General features: G+C 40.3%; 1 protein-coding gene across 1 annotated transcript in view; it reads left to right on the forward strand.

Annotated features, from left to right (window-relative positions):
- Nucleotides 1-2,477: 2,477 nt before the first annotated feature.
- Nucleotides 2,478-20,280, forward strand: part of LOC138980919 (ras GTPase-activating protein 1-like) — a 37,363-nt gene continuing 19,560 nt past the window's right edge. The window contains exons 1-13 of the mRNA XM_070353782.1: nt 2,478-2,593; nt 7,844-7,993; nt 8,212-8,347; nt 9,173-9,243; nt 9,618-9,735; nt 10,422-10,506; nt 11,785-11,929; nt 15,747-15,822; nt 16,900-17,050; nt 17,516-17,598; nt 18,127-18,200; nt 18,871-18,958; nt 19,483-19,712. Of these exons, the coding sequence (XP_070209883.1) occupies nt 2,478-2,593; nt 7,844-7,993; nt 8,212-8,347; nt 9,173-9,243; nt 9,618-9,735; nt 10,422-10,506; nt 11,785-11,929; nt 15,747-15,822; nt 16,900-17,050; nt 17,516-17,598; nt 18,127-18,200; nt 18,871-18,958; nt 19,483-19,712 (1,523 nt within the window). The remainder of the gene's footprint in view (nt 2,594-7,843; nt 7,994-8,211; nt 8,348-9,172; nt 9,244-9,617; nt 9,736-10,421; nt 10,507-11,784; nt 11,930-15,746; nt 15,823-16,899; nt 17,051-17,515; nt 17,599-18,126; nt 18,201-18,870; nt 18,959-19,482; nt 19,713-20,280) is intronic.

The raw sequence follows: 20,280 nt of genomic DNA on the forward strand, positions 1-20,280 counted from the left end.
GTGGTGTTCAAGTTTTTTGGGTTGTTGTTGGGGTGGGGATTTCTGATCTCAAACTGACCAAACAGGCAAAACAAAACAAGTCGCGTAAGGCGAAAATACAATATTTAGTCAAGTAGCTGTCGAACTCACAGAATGAAACTGAACGCAATGCCATTTTTCAGCAAGACCGTATACTCGTAGCATCGTCAGTCCACCGCTCATGGCAAAGGCAGTGCAATTGACAAGAAGAGCGGGGTAGTAGTTGCGCTAAGAAGGATAGCACGCGTTTCTGTACCTCTCTTTGTTATTAACTTTCTGAGCGTGTTTTTAATCCAAACATATCATATCTATATGTTTTTGGAATCAGGAACCGACAAGGAATAAGATGAAAGTGTTTTTAAATTGATTTCGACAATTTAATTTTGATAATAATTTTTATATATTTAATTTTCAGAGCTTGTTTTTAATCCGAATATAACATATTTATATGTTTTTGGAATCAGCAAATGATGGAGAATAAGATAAATGTAAATTTGGATCGTTTTATAAATGTTTATTTTTTTTTACAATTTTCCGATTTTTAATGACCAAAGTCATTAATTAATTTTTAAGCCACCAAGCTGAAATGCAATACCGAAGTCCGGGCTTCGTCGAAGATTACTTGACCAAAATTTCAACCAATTTGGTTGAAAAATGAGGGCGTGACAGTGCCGCCTCAACTTTCACGAAAAGCCGGATATGACGTCATCAAAGACATTTATCAAAAAAATGAAAAAAACTTGACTAAATATAAAAAGAGGACTGCCTGAAACTAGTAATGATCATCCTCAGAATGCACCAGATTGCACCATTTTGCATCCTTTTTTTCAAACTTTTCCGGGGGGGTATGCCCCTGGACCCCCGGCCCGGCCTATAGGCGCTTCGCGCCGTCGGCTCGGCGTCGAGCGCGCCTTCACACCCATATCTTCACAATATCACTTTGGGACCCCCCCCCCCCCCCCCCCCCCCTGATCTAACACACCTTTCACACACACACTGACACTATGCTGGTGTGACGTTTTCATCTTTCGCCGTGTTGATATTTCGCTTCTCGGCCACGTTGATCTAGTATAAACTCTAAACTGAAAAAAAAACCACCCTTCGATAGTACTGATGAGCGACCTTGTGTACCTTACATTCATGGGGCCAAATTTGTGCAACCAATTTGTTTTATTTAACCAGTATCTCTGATTTAACTTAGAAATTTGATTCATCCTAAAATGTTTTCCTTCTTACTCAAGGGACGTAACCACTCAGTACACGTTTTCGAAGAATTCGATTTTGGGGGTGAAATCTATTAAATTTTACCACCAATTTTCTTCACGTGCAAGAAACTGACATGCTTTTCGTCCATAAATAATTTCACTTCTTAATTTTACCAGGAAACAACATTTCAGTCTTGAGTATATGTCGAGGGGGAAATATGTACACAGGCGAAAGATGAAATCGTGACACCGGCACACTGACACACACACACGCACACTGACACACACAACGTACGTGACAAACACACACGTAACGGTACCACACCGGCACAACCACTGATACAAACACGTATAGCCTACTGCCACGGACACTTTAGTTGCGTGCGCGATCGAATGTTTTTTTCAGTTCTGTTTGCTTTTCACACACACACACACACACACACACACACTTGATTACATTCGATATTCGTTTGACCCAGATCCCTAGGCCCTATCCCCGCTGAAATACAAGCCACAACAAACGACTCCGGCAATCGCGAAAACTGTCAATGAAATAACTATATCATATCAATCAGTCCCACAAAAGCACAAAGGCCAACACATTTGACGGTCGAAGTTAAAATCCGTGTTTTACAATACCAAGCTGATACTGACTGAGTGCGGATGTGCGGCAACGGGAACAACATGAGTTGTACATCCGGAGATTGAGCTACCCGCTTCAAAACAAGCTGCGCTGATTTTGCAACAACAACAAAAATGAAACACGCGACGCCATTAACATAATTATTCATGCATCAATGAAAGAACTCGCACTGACTCATTCACTGAACGCGAGCAAACGGAAACTCAGTCAGCTCATTCATAATCCTCTCTGTAATTATATGTAAATGTATGCAAAAATAAACTGTTGCCCCCTTCCCTTTCCATCGTCTCTTTCTCAGTTTGTGCTTCTCTATCTGTTTCTCAGTTTCGCACTCATTCGCTGTTTCTCTAAGTCTGTTTCTCACACAGGTCGTTTATTCTTCTGTAGTGTCGCTGTGACCTCGAGCATTGTGTTCTTCACTTCATTCACAAATTCGTTTGACCTCACAAGCACACGCAGCGCGCTTGCCAATCCGCCTGGCGTGACGCACCGTGCGTGTGCGTTGTGGTTTAGCGCAGGTGAGATGCATTCATTCACCCGCCGGTCAGTCAGTGTCATCAACTATTTTCAACCAATCAACTTTCAGAAAATATTCGCTGCGTGGTGAGAAAATGGCTGCGGATGGAGGTTTAGCAGAAGGTGGAGACGACTTTGATCCGCGATCTGGCGAGCTAGAGTGCACTGAAAAACATATCAACAGTGCACTAACTGCACCGGACCAGAAACTGTAAGTTGAAACCATTTTAGTGACTGAAAGAATGGGTATGTCGCGGGTAGAGGAGTTGGTTCGGGACGGGTGCTGAAAATGAAATGTCCCACTTGTTTCCTTCTTGTGCTACTTGCAGTCGTCTTTCTCGTTCACAGACAGGGCAAAGAATTCGCGCTAGATGTCCTCTTTCTCAATGGGAGGCATACGGGAATCGAAAACTCAGTATCTGTTTGAGGATCCCGATGTGATGAAACACTACAGCCGATGTCATTATCAGTCAGATCCTGGGCTCAGCTTGGTTCACGGTGGAACTGGAAGCTCATTATCTGCATCTAGAAGTGGAAGTGCGGGAAGATCGACCGATACCGCTGATGTAAAGATTCGTTGTTGGTTTGATAAACTCTTGGGAAGTGTCTAACAATCGCTGCTAAGGATGTAATACATGAAAATTGGTAGTTGTACCTTCACAAACATGTGTTTTTATCACAATCATTAATTTTAGAGGAGGAAGTGCAAAACAGTTCTCACTTTTGAGAAGTTTCATACTCATAGTCATACAAGAATTTGCTGACATTATTTTCTTAGGTAACTCACCAGTATCCAGAACTCAATATATCTTTTTTGGTTGTTTTTGTCACAATAGATTTGCCCCAGGGTATGAATACATCTGTGAAGACTTTAGTGACCCATATGCACACAGACGCAGACACTGAGACATATGTACTAGGCCAAAAAGAAAAATATGTCTGTTTCCGGTAACCCGACCGACCCTATTTTTAAGCGCCGACCCTAAAGTTTTTTTTCGCTTTTCGCACACACAAAAACGGGAGGTAATCGGTCGAAGAGACTTACCTCCCGTTTCCGTTGTCACGCGAAAAAAACATGGCGGCCAATGACGCCGGGAATCCCTCTGAAAACGTAAGAAAAAGGTACCAAAAACAAAAAATTTAAAAACGACCGACCGACCGACCCTATTTTTTGGGGTGATGTTACCGGAAACAGACATATTTTTCTTTTTGGCCCTATGGCAAAAGCTATATGCACTCCGAGTGTACAGAAAATCGATGGGTCTGTATACACTCCGACAATAAAAAGCTCTGTAAGAAATCTGTAGCCAAGTCGTTAGGAAGTAGCCAATGAAAAATCTGTCTGACGTATGGACTTCCACTATATATATCTCTTTTTGAGTGTCGAGGGTTGGCAAATAATGTACATTCACATAGTATACAACCGTTTCTAGGTTGATACACGATCCAAGTGTGTTCCAAACTCTGACAATAATCTGCCATGAAGCATCAGTTTCATGTGTGTGGATTTTTTTCTTCTGTGTTTGTCACCAGCGTACTTTGATACCATGAATCGAAAGTGAAGCTTTCTTCGCAAAATGGCGTAGAATAACACTCCGAGTGTTGATGCGGTTCAATGTCTGGTCTTTTAATTTCACTCTGAGAATGTAATACAGCTATGGCCGTGCAGCATCATATTGGTTTTTTTTCTTTGTACTTGTTTCCTATCGCAAAGTGGTGTCAAATGGCAAATTCACTTCGCGACCGGAAGTTAACGTCAGAGTGTATACAAGATTCTGACCCCTGTATACACTCCGAGTGCGTATAGCCAGTGTGATATACATACTACATATCAATTATCATTGCCTCCGTGTGTGTGTTTGTTTAAGTGTTGGTTTATCAGATCAGTAATTTGTGTAAAAAGCATTCAGGGGTCAGGATGCAAGCAAATATTTCCTCTTTCCATTTTTTTACAGCTGCTCACTGTTAAATTTTATTTAACAATATATTTTGCTGCATGTAAGTGTATGTCCATGATTTCTGCCTGTAATATTTATTTGCCATTCTTAATTGATTACTGCTTCTGTGCTTGTAACCTTTTTAGCTGCAAGAACAAACCTTCGGGTCAGTGACAAACTTTTGGAATTATACAGCTGTACACAATACATGCAGTCAATGAGTCTTTTGGCCATAGAAATGAAAGTCAGGGTCTCCTTCCTATAAATACTGTTCACTCATTTCTTTAGCTTTGTGGTACCTGTAACAGTGTAAGGTCTTGGATCTGTTCTTCATAATGACACATGCAATTATGTCTCTCTTACAAGGACAGTTTTTGAAGTGAGACAGATAGGTGAGTGCACTCTGTCAGCACAGAAATGAGGAAGTCGAGCTGATTAATTATAAGAAAGATGTACACACTCTTTTTTCACTTGTCCCTTTATCTGTACTTTTTGCCCTGAATATATATATATATATAATTATGGCTTTTGCAAAGCATATATTCTATGAGACACTTTGAATAATTTTTTATCTTAACCACTTGACTGCCTTATGACGGGTATACCCGTCATGCGCTTGTGCAGCCGCAGCGCCTTAGGACGGGTAAACCCGTCTTCTCCGTTCCGGGATTTTCCAGAAATGCTACGTCACTGCTGACACACTAATAGCAGCCAATGGCTTGGTAGGATACCTCATTCTCATGAATAAACATAAATGGTGACGCGGTTTTGCGTCTGAAGGCTATTTTCGGCCTTGGCAGGCAGGAAAGGGGAGAGAAAGCTCGACTCGTCAAAATGGCTAACGGTGACAGTTGACCGGGTCCGACTCCTAGTAGGAAAAAACAAAGACTGACTGACGCTACAGGTGGTGCAAAAGATTATGGATACTGACAGGGGAAGGGGGAGATCTTCTTTCGGACAATTCGTTGGAAACAGGTAGATGACAGTGATTATGATCCTTTCTTGGAGCAAGCAAAACAGCCACCTGTGTTTGATCCACAGGCGCCGGACTGATTTTTCAAAAGTTCATATCTAAACATCATTATAAGCCAAACTAATTATTATTTCCATGTTTAGACACTAAAAACAGATTCTTGGTTCAATTTCCTTTAAAAATAACATAGGTTTTACTTACCTACCTACTGCCAGTTTGGAGCTAGAATTTTTTGTGAATTATTACACCCCGAACTCCAAACTTCCCTGGCAATCAGGAATGCACATAAGTAAGTTTTGATTGGCAGCGAAAGGGTTAATCATGTGGACTTTTACTTTTAAAATTAAAGGCACAGATTATATTGTTAAAACTTAAATTTTCATTCATAATATCATCATTCATAAAATCAGAGACAAGTTCAAACTGAAGTGAAAGTTATAGCGCGCTTTCATCATTTCTAAACAATGTCAGTTTGGAAGAATGCCAATGAGGGTAGACATAGAAGAAGAGAGGTCCGTGTGTTGCTTATGGATATGGGATACATGCATAGATCATAGAGAGTGTCACAATGCTGTGAACAATGCACTATGTGCAAGATTGTGTGAACAATGATTGATTGTGAATTTGTTTGACCCAGATTTCCTTTGGGGGAAGTTTAATGGTTGTGTTCTGAATCTCTTAATAGTAATCATGGTCTCGGCTTATTCATAAATTGTCGACGTCAGTGATTTTCTTCCTCTGTGACAAGTCAGTTTCAGTATGCTTTTTTGAAATTGACCATGAACATTTATTCAGCATTACATTTTTCCAGAACTTATTTTTAACTTACCTACTATTTTTTGAAAAACAAACAAAGTGATCGACAAGAAGAAGAAAAACAAGCATTATTGATCCGAAAGAAAATAATGAATGCGCATTCTTCCGTTTTGTGTTCTAAAATACATTGTTATTTGCATTTGTGGTTTACATGTCAGGAGAGACCATCAAATTGCATTTAAAATTGCTACATTTTGTGGGGGGGGGGGGGGGGGGGCTAGTTTCCCGAAGGGTGCTGCCCTTTGGCCCTAGGTAGTTTTCCAAGGTTAGATTCATGTTCAAAGACAAAGTTAGGAATCACGACTGAGGTTTGGTTCAGGTAAAACTTTCCATCAGAAACCCTTTTCCCAGTGATTGCATCCTTTCAGCATTTGCAAAACTGAACACATATATATGGTCTAATAACTCTTGATTTTCATCGCTTACATCAAGTTCAGTCCTAACTGTTATTTGAACTGAATACAGTGGAACCCCCCAATTTAAGACTTCCTCCTTTTCTCAGACTTTCTGTTCATAGCCTCTGTAAATTTACCCCCATTTTAAGACTCCCTCCTTTTTAAGACCTGATTTTCTCAGATTTTTGAAGGTCGTAAAAGAGGGATTCCACTGTACACAGTTTTGTTGGTGTCCTGGTTGACTGCTGTTCTTGGCTTCTTTCCATCAATTCGTGTCTTCTCTGTCTGTTTCTCTGCTAATTTAATAACAGTAAAGCTGACATGGTTTATGTAAGCAAGTCCCTTGCCTATTTGTTTGTTTTATCTGCTCAACAGGTAAGGTGTATTAACTGGCAGGCTGAATATTGTTGATAAGACAGGTAGTTATATAGAGCGCAATTCCATTTTAGTAATAAGCGTCGAACAAAGATAAGATACAAACAATTACACAAATAAACAATCTTTTAGAGTTTTAGTAACCAGTTAACATTTGTCATTTCCTGGTCTTATACGTACATGTGGTAAATTTCAGTCTTCCACAACCTCAAACTACTTTCGAGGTATACTCATAATCATATCTATTGACAAATAAAGAAAAGTGCATACATACTTCTCGCAAATATAGAAGAAATACAAATTACAAAATGAATAGGTAAGCAATTGACTAAGTAATGCACAATTGAGATTTTTTTTCATGAGGTGGCAATTTCTTTCAAAGATTGTTTGTAAAACAGTATTATTGCTTTGCTCATTAGGTATGCACAAATCTTATTTGAACTTTGAAGTAGTCAAGGTGATCCTTGACTGTTTTCACCTTGTTATAATATGGGGCATATATGACCCATATATATTGACTATGCCATTTTCATATGGTTCAGCACAGCCATCAATGATTTTGAAAATAAGGTAAGCAATGAATTCTGCATACTTTTCTGAGTTAGAAAAAGTAAGTTTTTACCTTTTTTTTCCCCTCACGATCAGACATAAATTTGATTCAGATACACCCACTGTTGACATGTCGCAAAATATTCCTTTTACATGGTACATTAACATAACTCACCAGAAATTGCATCATAATGACCAAAAATCACCAAACTGACATCTTCTATTTTAATTATGAACAGAAACCTAAACATGTTTCAGATGTAAGTAATTGTAACTAACATGTTTCTGTTCTCCAAGTGCAGCTCTGTTAACAGGAATAGCAAAACCGTGTACGTCAAGAGTTTGCGTCTTGCTGTTGAATAGAATGGACATAAAAGACTTTGCTATAAATGCCGATTTTCTCTGTTTGCCTGCAGCTGGTACCATGGACGCCTGGGAAGAGCGGCGGCGGAAGACATGCTCCGTGATCAGGAACCAGGGAGTTACCTCGTGCGTGAGAGTGAGAGCAAGCTGGGCTCCTTTGTCTTGTCCTACAGGGGCCACAACCTCAAAATCACACACTTCAGGTAAGCATCTCTCAATTTCCTTGCTGTTCACTGGAATCATGTAAGACTAAGAGCCATGATATTTTTAAGCATTGTAATTGTTACAGTTTCCAAGACAACATAATGGCTGTGTTCTGTTTAAGCACATGATCTGTTGTAAGCATTGTAATTGTTACAGTTTCCAAGACAACATAATGGCTGTGTTCTGTTTAAACACATGATCTGTTGTATGCTTTCAGGATCTTGGCGATGTGTGGGGATTATTACATCGGTGGTCGGCAGTTTGAGTCACTTTCCGACCTGATAGGTTACTACACCACCTGTTCATGTCTACTAAAGAATGAACAGCTAGCGTGTCCAGTGGCTCCTCAGGAGGTATAAATGTTGTCTGTCATTTATGTTTGTGAATGCATTAATATAGATCTATCTGGTGTTGTTCTCATGCCTTGGTCATCAGTTACTAATGCCTACTTTTGGCTCAAATGAGTCAGGAGCGGCGCTTTTCTGTATGGACTGCCACCTAGCCGTCCGTGAACAAAACAAATTAAGGCAATATTGAAAGTTCCTATCAAGAAATCAGGCATTCCTGATTCAAGAAATTATTTTCTGATGTTGTTGCTGATTTTAAAACCATTCAAGGTGTCAGAATCGTAGAGGAAAACTTGACAAGTCAGTGCTACTAGTCTTTGGGCAGATTTGTTAGATTTCAAACAATTTCAGCTTTCATCCCTGTCAAAGACATTTGACTCAATTGGTGGTTCATTTCATTTTTAGCTGTTGACAAAAGAAAAAAATTTAAAAATCTGTATACAATCGAACCTGCCCGAACAATCGAACCTGCCCTAGCAACCACCTCTTGGTAAAAACCAACTGCCCATTAAGACCACCCCAAAGGATCCCCGATGAGTTTTTCCTCCATATAATTTCCTTTTCCATAGCAACCACCTGTCTATTTCGACCATGTTTGGCTGGTCACGTGTGTGGTCATTAAAGACAGGTTTGACTGCATATACTTTTTGTTTTAAATCAGTTCTAGTGAACGACGAAGAAGAAGAAGAAGTTTTAAATCAGTAATATACATGTACCTAGCATTGGTACTTTTCATAGTTGGTAAGCTTTTTTTTTTCTCTGAAGAATTTAATGTGCAGATTCATTATTAGTTCTTTACGTTCATGTTAAACTTTGTGTTGAATTTTTCAGCCTGTGGATGATCGGCGGCGAGTGGTAGCCATGCTGTCCTATAGAAAAGCAACCGATTCAGATGAACTCAGGTTTGTTTTATCTTGTCTTTTCTCTTGTTTTTACTTGCGTTGTTGCAGTACATTGTTCCATAGATTCTGACAAAAGACATTGGTTTGACTTTGTCTATGTTTATGGAGAATCTTTTGTTTAGGTTCACTGCACACAATTCCATATTTAGAGACAGTGCATTTGCAGGCTTGGCTAGAGGACACTCTCCTGAACACAAATTACTGTGGACCTGTCTACTACCTGCGGAAGGCAGCCCACTTTTGTGACCACAACCGGACTGTGGATTTAGTATAGCCAGCAACATTAAGTGTGTGTGTGTTTTAAACACTGTAGAAAAAGAACAACACAGTCCATAATGTGCTGACAGATTACCCCACTTTCTGTTCACTTTCAGTTTTGGCAAGGGGGATGTGTTTGTGGTGCAAAATGAGCTGGAGGATGGGTGGCTGTGGGTGACGTCAGAACGAACGAAAGAGAGTGGTCTGGTGCCAGCCCCCTTTGTCAAAGACCTGGTGAGTTTTGTCATTGTTTCTATTATCTTAACCAAGTTAGCCAGAGCATTGAATGACAAGAGCTGAGATAGAAAGGGACGTTAGTGTTCTTCATACATGTATAGACAACAACAGTAAATTAATGAGTTCTGCGGAACCAAGCTCCTGGTCTCTCAGGAAATTAGAAGTTGTGAAACGAACAAACAACTTTCATTTTCAAGAAAGGATCATCGTCGCAAGCTCGGATGTACCTCATTCTGGAGGCGCTTTTAACACTCACATACACAAAGAAACACACGAACCAGCTTCTAGTTTTGACCAGAAATAAAGAGACTGGGGACTGTTTCCACACAGCTCTCACTTAATGTTGTTGTCTCTATTTTTCTGCCACTGAGTTGTGTCGATTTATTTAACGGAGAAGTGTATGGATAAATTGTACATTGAGTTGCTGGGGGGAGAGCAGACCGCTGGTTCTCTTGAACACGGGAAATTGTTTTGCTTGAAAGACATTTTGGAAGAAATCCAAATATGAGCATTTCTGCTGAGCTAAGGGAGATAATATTTCACTGGAGATGGGAAGGGCTATGTATTCCACAAGTGTTCTATTCTACACATTCTCTCGTAGCTGTGTGCTTGTGACAAAGCACAGGTTGTGAAGCCAGTCAGACAGTGGTGGATGTTTCTACTGAAATGTTCCTTGTTTTCAGGATGGTGACTACGAACCAGTGGAAAGTCTGCCTTATTTTCACAGCTGCCTAAGTAAGGAGGAGGCTGTGGAGAAGCTCATGCTAGGTATGTAGTGAAGTATATTGGAATTTGATGGGAGCGTTAAAAGCAGTAATGGTATTAACTGAACATTTCAGGTCTTTTTACCGGTTTGAATCTTGAAATGCTGGACATTAAATCATCAACCAGTCAGTTTTTTCTCTTTGGTTACATTTAGCAGTTTTCATGTATGGAGATGAAGTTGTCACCGGGTTATTAAGCTTTGTTTGACCGGTTGCTGTGACTGAAGAGTTTTTGTCAGAACTATGCTTCCGGACATTAACGCTGTACTGATTGATAAAGCATCTAGTGTGATCGCTGCTTTAAAGATGATTTTGAACACTATGTCTGCACTTGTGAAGAGAAAATATATGTGTCGGGCATGTAAGGTTTGAGTTCACAGAAGTCTTCTCCCATGAACAAATCTTAGTAAACTTCATTCAAATGATGTGTAAAAGCAAGTATTATAACATGGAAGTACGTTTTTCATGCTTTTTCTCACAGAAAGGGTATACTACTAGCATCACAAATGCATAAGCTAGCAGTAGCACTCTAATTGATTTATAAATGGTGCAGTTTGATCCTTGATTCTGCTGATTAGTACCGATTGAGCGATTCTGTGGCAGACATCATTTGGAATACCACCTTGTACACTGTTTCACTTCTTAATTTGCTTCTGAGTTTTTGAGTTTGTTGAATACCCCCCGCGGGTTAGGGGGAAGAATTTACCCGATGCTCCCCAGCATGTCATAAGAGGCGACTAACGGATTCTGTTTCTCCTTTTACCCTTGTCAAGTGTTTCTTGTATAGAATATAGTCAATTTTTGTAAAGATTTTAATCAAGCAGTATGTAAGAAATGTTAAGTCCTTTGTACTGGAAACTTGCATTCTCCCAGTAAAGTAATATATTGTACTACGTTGCAAGCCCCTGGAGCAAATTTTTGATTAGTGCTTTTGTGAACAAGAAACAATTGACAAGTGGCTCTATCCCATCTCCCCCCTTTCCCTGTCGCGATATAACCTTGAATGGTTGAAAACGACGTTAAACACCAAAAAAAGAAAGAAAGAGTTTGTTGAATCGATTTTAGGATGTTGCCCGGAGATTCATCATTTGAACCAGTAGGAAATTGATCACCATGATTCTTGATATCACTTCCTGGGCATATATTAAACACTTATAAAAGGTCTTTTGATGTGTGTGTGTGTGTGTGTGTTTTGTGTTCATTCTGCTGTGTTTGGTTGTTTTTCTCTGTTGTTGTGGCTAAATTTCTCTTGTCCCTGAACATTCTTCTGGCTTGGTTTCAGCTGGAGAGGGGAGTTTCCTGGTTCGGCAGAGTGAAAACTACCCTGGTGACTACTCCCTCTTCTTCCTCTGTGAGAAAGATGTGCGGCGGTTTAGAATCGAGCGGCGAGGCAATCAGTTTCTTGTGGGCGGCCGCTTGTTTGAGAGGTATGAGTCCTACCGTCCTTCCTTTCAAATTTGCCTTATTCCATGTCAAACTGTAAAAGCCTAGCCAGATCTGAGATGGTGAGCAGAATCATTTACACGGGAACAACTCTGCCTTTAAAATTACCCCCCGCGGGTTAGGGGGAAGAATTTACCCGACACTCTCCAGCATGTCGTAAGAGGCGACTAACGGATTCTGTTTCTCTTTTTACCCTTGTTAAGTGTTTCTTGTATAGAATATAGTCAATGTTTGTAAAGATTTTAGTCAAGCAGTATGTAAGAAATGTTAAGCCCTTTGTACTGGAAACTTGCATTCTCCCAGTAAGGTAATACAGGGGTGAGTTTTGGCGCTCGCCCGCGGCGACTTCAAATCGCGTCGGGCGAGTTCGAAATTCCTCTGAAATCGCCCGCCGGGCGAGTTCAAATTTTGCTGAAGTACAAAGTCGTTAGGCAACGTAGTCAATCGGAACGGCCGGCGAACAAATATCTCTGCGGGCGATCTCAAAATCTGTCACTTCTCTACTGCCCACTCATCCCCCCCCCTTCCCCCACTTTGAGGACTCAGGACTACCATCAATCAATGTCAGACACATTGACTAGACAGCTACCCCCCTCCGCCTCACTTGACCGTGTCATCACCCCTCCAGTGCCACGAGCCGCTGGCGATTGCATCAGCAGTCAAAATAGTTAAACCCCCCCTCCGTCCCCCCTCTTTGCGCTATTCACTTCACCCCCTCTCTGATCTTATCCTGCGCTCACCAATCCTTCAGAGACTTTCACATGTTGTAAAACAGTTTCCTCTCAGATAAAAACTCGGTCATTGACCCCGAGTAAGAAGGTCAGTGTCTCGACAGGCAGCTGTGTTCAGATTGCAAGTAACGGTCATTGACCCAGGTCTCAAGGCCAACCAGCTTTTACAATGCATCTGCCTTTGATCTGACCGCCCATCCAGAGCAAACATATTCCCCCAAGCCCTCTGTATTTTTCCTTTGATGTGCCTGCTATGTACCACTGATCCAGTTTCTGGGAAATGTATATAATTATGTTATTGACTGCAGGGATACTCATTGAGACCGTTTTCCCAAATATGTTAACACCAGCTTTGCTGACCAACTTAGTACAAGTAGTGACAGTACTACTGCTGTCAATTATTTCCCTTCAACTAAGGAAGTAAAAAAAAACACCCAGATCCACTATATAAAGAAGAAAAGACAGACCTTCAACAATAGGACAAGGGATGCAACTCTGCTGAATCAAAAGCATAAAGATCACATGTGAACAATTCCAGGATCAGGAAATCTGAACATCTGTTTGTTTTCATTAGGAAATAGAAATGAAATGTAATGCTTTTGATTATTTATGACTTAAGCTGTGGTAAATTTGGCTGGTATGCAACTTTTACAGTAATATCAATAACACAGACATAAAGAAAAAGAAACAAAACAAGAAAGCAACTTAGAAAAATGTTTTGTTTGTAGTCAGTTTTTGAGTCACTTGAGAAAATGTGACTCTATGTAATCGGTCAGTGTTAGTCTGTCCGGCCGGCCGGCCGTCCGGCCGGCCGTCCGGCCGGCCGTCCGTAGACACCACCTTAACGTTGGACTTTTCTCGGAAACTATCAAAGCGATCGGGCTCATATTTTGTTTAGTCGTGACCTCCAATGACCTCTACACTTTAACGATGGTTTCGTTGACCTTTGACCTTTTTCAAGGTCACAGGTCAGCGTCAAAGGAAAAATTAGACATTTTATATCTTTGACAAAGTTCATCGGATGTGATTGAAACTTTGTAGGATTATTCTTTACATCAAAGTATTTACATCTGTAGCCTTTTACGAACGTTATCAGAAAAACAAGGGAGATAACTAGCCTTTTCTGTTCGGCAACACACAACTTAACGTTGGGCTTTTCTCGGAAACTATAAAAGTGACCGGGCTCAAATTTTATGTGAACGTGACTCCCAGTGACCTCTACACTTTGACGTTTGCTTTGGTGACCTTTGACCTTTTTCAAGGTCACAGGTATGTCTTGAATTCTTCAGGTATGCATTGTGTTGTGAATAGCAATTTCTTCCTGTCCATCTGATGCCTCATATAATATTCAGAACTGCGAAAGTGACTCGATCGAGCGTTTGCTCTTCTTGTTTATACTTGGTTTTATACAACAAAAAACATAATTTAAATTAAAAAAAAATGCTGATTTACTCTTTTGTAGTGTGTGTTTATGTGGTAAGTAAAGTTCCATAGTAAATTACTTTGTAAATTGTGTGGTTGGGGTACATAAAGGGGGTAACTTTTAGTGAGGTTTAGTGTGTGATTGTGTGACAGGGTGTGAATGTGGTTTTGATTTCTTGTTTCTTTGTGGCGGCTTTTATTTTAAATTCTTTATTAAAACAAGGTTATTTATCATTATATTAAAACATAGCATTTTAGTCATCAAGTTTTCTGTGTGTTTGTGGTAGTTATTAGTAGTGCAAATCCACATGTATGCATTATAAGTATGAATGTACGTCTTTTGTGTATGTGGTTAGCAAGCGACGAGCCGCTGGGGCGGGTTGTAAGAAATCCCGGCAAGTTGGGGGCCGGTTGGGATTTGGGGGGGCCGGTTCAATTTTTGACTTACCGGCCCCCCTGGCCGGTAGCAAAAAAAGTTAAGGTACACCCCTGGTAATATATTGTACTACGTTGCAAGCCCCTGGAGCAAATTTTTGATTAGTGCTTTTGTGAACAAGAAACAATTGACAAGTGGCTCTATCCCATCTCCCCCCTTTCCCCGTCGCGATATAACCTTCGTGGTTGAAAACGACGTTAAACACCAAATAAAGAAAGAACTTTAAAATTACCTCAATTCCTTTCTGTGTTACGACTGTCATGTGGGGCATCATAGATCTGTCCAGGGTTTTACATAGGATAAGGCAGATTGAATGTAGACATAGAACACTTTATTATCTCAACGAGAAGAAACTCAGGTGTGGTGTATACAGCATTACAATAAACAACATAAAGCGTAAGAACATAAATAAAATATCGAGGCGCAAATAGTCCACTCATAATCGTCAAGATTAGGACGACAATATCAAAACAAATCTCTCTCAGGTAGTGACGTGGGATAAGGCAGATCTATGGTAGTACGAGGACATAGAACAAAAGTCTACAGTCTGTACGGAGCAGGAACTTTTTGCTGAATCGATTTTGCAAATTGAAATAGGTACAGTGGAACCCCCCCATGTCTTAAAAAGGAGGGAGTCTTAAAATGGGGGGAAATTTACAGAGGTTATGAACTGAAATTCTGAGAAAACACAGTCTTAATAGTCTTCTTTTCTTTTCTTTTTCTTTTTTTTTTTTTTTTTTGGGGGGGGGGGGGGGTCTTAGATGGGGGATTCCACTGTCTATACGAAATTAACCCCCCAAAATGTCCACTGCACACAAATCAACCAGGCATTTGAAGGTTGCTCTTATCCCATGTAACACTCTGGATTGATCTGCAAGAATTTATTAGATGAGATACAAGGGAAGGAAGGCATCAACAAAAGAGATGCAGGGAGGTAAACTCATTGATTATTTTGGTCAGTCTGTTCACAATTATTTTCCAACTTCAGCAGAATCATATTAGACAGAAATTACGAGAAGTTGAATCAAAATGTGAATTTGTATCAAGAAATTCATTGAAATGATATAGAAATCATAACAGAAATTGGTATGTTGAGTTTTTGTGCCACTATTTTGTCAGGTTTGCCTGTAATCTGACTGGCAAGAAATTCATATTCAGTCATAATTTTGTGTTAGGTCAGAATAACTTGAGGTTCTTATTTTTGCTTTGCAGCTTGGATGGTGTGATAAAGCGCTACATGAAGGAGGAAATTGTGGAGGGTCACACTCTGGTCAATGCTGTCTACAGGGTATGTGGACTTTGTTCACCTCATTTTAGTCTGTACTTACTGTCAGTCCATTCAGGTATTCATAATGTGCAAGTGGATATGCATGATAAAGCCTGAATTCGGGCAGGTTGCCCAGTGTTCATGTGCTTGTCAGGCACTACTCTTGAAAATGTTTACATTTTGATTCAGTAGTGGCCGTTTAGAAGAAAAAAATGCATATGCCTCGTACTCCTGCTTAGTAACAATGTCCACGGGCCAAAGTTTTATTCTACAAAAAAGGTGTGCATGTTTTTGTTCAACTGGTACATAGGTGGCTTTTAAAATATAGCCTTTGCCATTAAAAACGCGACAAACGATCGACGGAGGTTTTTATGTTACTGGTTATAGCAAGCACCTGTGGTTTAGACTTCGTCAAAAACAAAAAAAAAACCTGCACCGAAAACTCATGCAAGAAGACACATAAAACACGTGGCGTTTCATTGAGTACAGAATTGAAACGAAACAGCTGGAGTTATGAATGGGTTATAGTGTCGAGAACTGCACGTGTTTTCCATTATCGGTACTTACAGCTTCAAATCAACACAAGTTGTGGCCGAAGCAACCGACAGTGGCATTGACAGTAATAAAGGTCACGGGTTTTGAGTGAATGAAACGTTTTACTGAATTAAACGCCACGTGTTATACGCGTCTTCTGACATGAGTTTTCCGTGCACTTTTTTGTTTTTGACAATGTCTAAACCACAGGTGCTTGCTATAACAAGTAACATAAAAACCGCCGTAGATTGTTTGTCGCGTTTTTAATGGCAAAGGCTATATGTAAAGTAGTAAGTTTGTTTGTTGCAGTGTTAGTTGCTACAGTTGACAAACATGTTGTTGAATTACGTTAGATATTTTGAAAAATTAGTTATGCTATCTGACATTCATGTTACCAGTTACTTTTAACATGATAGTTATTTTCATGTTGGTGTGCACAGGGGGGAGGGGGAAATGATCTTTCTCAGATTCCACTTCCAGCAGTTGTCGTTACCTTTTCCTGTTAGACTTGCAAATGTTGCCAGCAGACAAACTGCATGTTTCTTGACTCATATTTTTGTGCAGGACGTATTTGACAGCAACAACACTCGCTTTGAGCGCCTCAGGGTAGAGGGGAAAGACGACGTCTATGCCTCAATTCGTCAAAGCACAGGGCCCAAGCTTGTAACCCGGACCAACGATAGGATAGAGATGTCAGGATATTTGCACTTCAGAAGTGAGTCATAGTCTGTCTATAGTTGCGGCAGTCCTATTCCTGCCTCAGACATGTGTGGGCGAGATATTGGATTTTCCCTTGCGTGGGAGGGGAGTGTGAGGGTGTTTGCCTGCATGTGTGAGAGATACTGTTTTTGTGTTGTTTGTTCTGTCATCTTTTTATTTTGTTCTCCCACACTGCTAAGCTTCCCATGTACAGCTATGCATCAGACATTAGAGTTTATTACAACCATATGCAGTATACACGCAATTCTTTCCTTGTCTTCAGCTACATTTAGTGCATTCAAACACAACACTATGTGTTCGCACACACACATGCACACATGCACCAACACACAGCTCTGATCCAAGTCCTCTTCTTTCTTTCCCCTATTCCTGCTCCGTTGCATACCTCATGCCCAAGTCATGATGTTCTCAAATAACTGTCTGTGCTGCTTGACAACATTTGTGTTTCTTTTTATTTCAGACGAAAAGATGAAAAAGTTCAAGCCTTACTACTTTGTGTTGAATGGAACAGAGAACATGTTATACTTTTTTGAAAATGAAAAGGTAAGCACCCAAGAAACAGTTTCTAATGTTTATTATTCAGATTAGAATAAGGTTCTAATTGACTTTACCACTGAATTTAATTCATTTGGTTAGTTAGGATTCTGTATCTCTGCACCTCTATGCCTAACCGTTGAATGAATGTACAAACAGATTTATTCTGTATCTTTGCATCTCTATGTCTAACAGTTAAATGTACAAGAGATTTCTTACAAGTAAAGACCCCAGCCAAGACAAGTAAAGAGTTTTTGTTGTTGATGTAGATTGCCGTTAGAAATAAAGAAGTAAGGTTGAGTCACGGAGTATAATTTGTTTTTCTGCGGCCTGTAAAGAAAGCACTGCATTTAGCTGATTTACTTGAGTAAGGTTTCCATAAGTATCTCTACATATCTCTGTGCATCCACAGTAGCGATGTACTTATCTGGGTTTCTCACAATCGAAGAGTGCTATTGCTCGACTTCTTGGTATGCAGCAGTTGAACATTCTGAGTGAAGGGATACAATAATGTTGGCTTTTGTGTTTGTTTTTCAGCGGTCCAAGCCAAAGGGTTTGGTAGAGCTGAACTACACAGCCATTTATCCCGTTCATGACAGCCTTTTTGGCAGGTATGGTTTGTCTTTGTTAAACACTGCATTGTTGGTAGACAGCCTATCATACTGGTATATTCAGTTTATGTTTTGCATGTGGTTGCCAGTTGTTGATGCTTGTAACTCTCAGTTCTATAATAGTGACTTAATAATACATAGTTTTTAAGCCTGTATATTACAGGGTTTTTTATGAGTTAAAAGCCAACATCGGCGTGCGGCAGATGTAGCTATAGTTTCTTGTGCTTGCAACGGTAAATTTAGCTCTGTGGCCTTCTGCTATAACAAAGCTTGGTCTCCTGGAGACGGATGTTCGGCTTAAAAGAGTGATAGACATGTACCAAAAGCAGTGAAAACTCAAGTAACAAGGGGGCACAGTCACTTGGAACAGAATAGTGTGGTAGGTGAGAGTTATATGGAATCAAACGCCTGTTTCTTTAGACAAAAGGAAGCAATTAAATCAATAAACAGGTTGATTTATCCTGTTAAACGTCTGAAGTGCCAGGAGAATGGTTTTGCATACATCTCAATTGTAATTTTGTCTTTTAGTCAAAGGGCTCAAAGCTGTATTCAAGCTTAAGAATAGCATTCCTGTCCCATTTGGTTATGATTATGAGGACAGTAAAACAAATGTCTGATAAAGGAAAAAATTGTTTTGTGTTTTGAAATTTTGCTTTTTTTTTTTTTACAGACCAAACTGCTTCTTGCTGGTATCTTTATACGACAACCAGAATAAAACCATATGCTACATCAACGCTGAAAGTAGCGAGGTCATACGGGTGAGTACCGTACTTTCGGCGCTATAAGGAGAAACATTTTTCCCTCAACGTTAACTTCTGCGCCTTATTGACCGGTATTGCCTTATGTAAGGCCAAAGATAAGTACACATGTACACACATCGCTATATACATAGCACTCCCTCTCTTGTGATATGCATGTTTCTGCTACTATCAACCTGGCAGAGTTTCCTCTCAAACACCAAAGGAGTCGGTGGGTAAAACTCCGTCATTGACCCGGGGTAAGAAGGTCAGTGTCTGTATACTGGGGCAGGCAGGTGGTCTCAGCTGACAAGTATGGGTCATTGACCCGAGGTCACCAAGCCATCCACCTGCCTTTGATTTCACCGCACATCGGGAGCAAACAGAAACAGAAAATCCGAAAAAGCAAGGTCTTACTTGGGGGGGGGGGGGGGGGGGTTCTTAAACGGGGGGGGGGGGGGGGGGGGGGTTTCACTGTATTTCATGCCTGTAATAGCATAGCTGTTAGTGCATTGAATCTTATTTCTCCCTCTAATTTTCAACAGAGGTGGGTGCACATCCTCAAAGCATCATGCACGAACACCTCAGGGGCACCGCCCGGCAAAGGTCTGCGGTCATTACACAGTTTGTCGGTCACCATCTTCTCTGCGCATCACGTGCCCAACAAGCTTATCTCACACCCGGCCTGTGCCCTCTCGCTCAACCAGCATCGCGTCGGCCGCACACAGACCTGCGAGGGAGGCGATCCCTTCTGGGGCGAGGAGTTTCAACTTGAGTAAGTGATAACCCCTTAACCTTTAGCACTCCAGATTCCAGCCAGCATTTCTTCCCCTGTAGCCACATTATTTTGCTTATCTAGCGTAAGAATAACACCCACTAACTTTCAACACTTACAACTTCTTTGAAAATGCACTAATAAGCATAAAACGTTGTGGTTGTGATTGTGATGGGGTTATATTTAACATTAAAATATTTTTGCATCAATTATTTTCTTAGCATAAATACAAATACAAAATGAAAAGGGGTTGTGTTGGCTAGTCCGTGGAATTTTGTGAAACTAACCAGTCTATGTCTGGTGAAACTCCTTTGATCAGGTAATCATGTTGACCATCCAACTTCCTGATCCTGGTATCTAAATAGATATATTTGTGGACCAGTGCATGTCATGGGACGATTTTTTTAATAGTTCGGTTAGCAACAACAAGCAGATTAAAGCTTTAATAATAATAATAATAATAATAATAATAATAAAGTGTATTTATATTGCGCCTATCCCTTACAAAAAAACAAAAATATTTGGCTCTAAGCGCATTACAACATGTGTAGGGACTTGGTACAATCAA

This window comes from Littorina saxatilis, linkage group LG1, assembly GCF_037325665.1.
Source record: "Littorina saxatilis isolate snail1 linkage group LG1, US_GU_Lsax_2.0, whole genome shotgun sequence".
NCBI lineage: Eukaryota > Metazoa > Mollusca > Gastropoda > Littorinimorpha > Littorinidae > Littorina > Littorina saxatilis.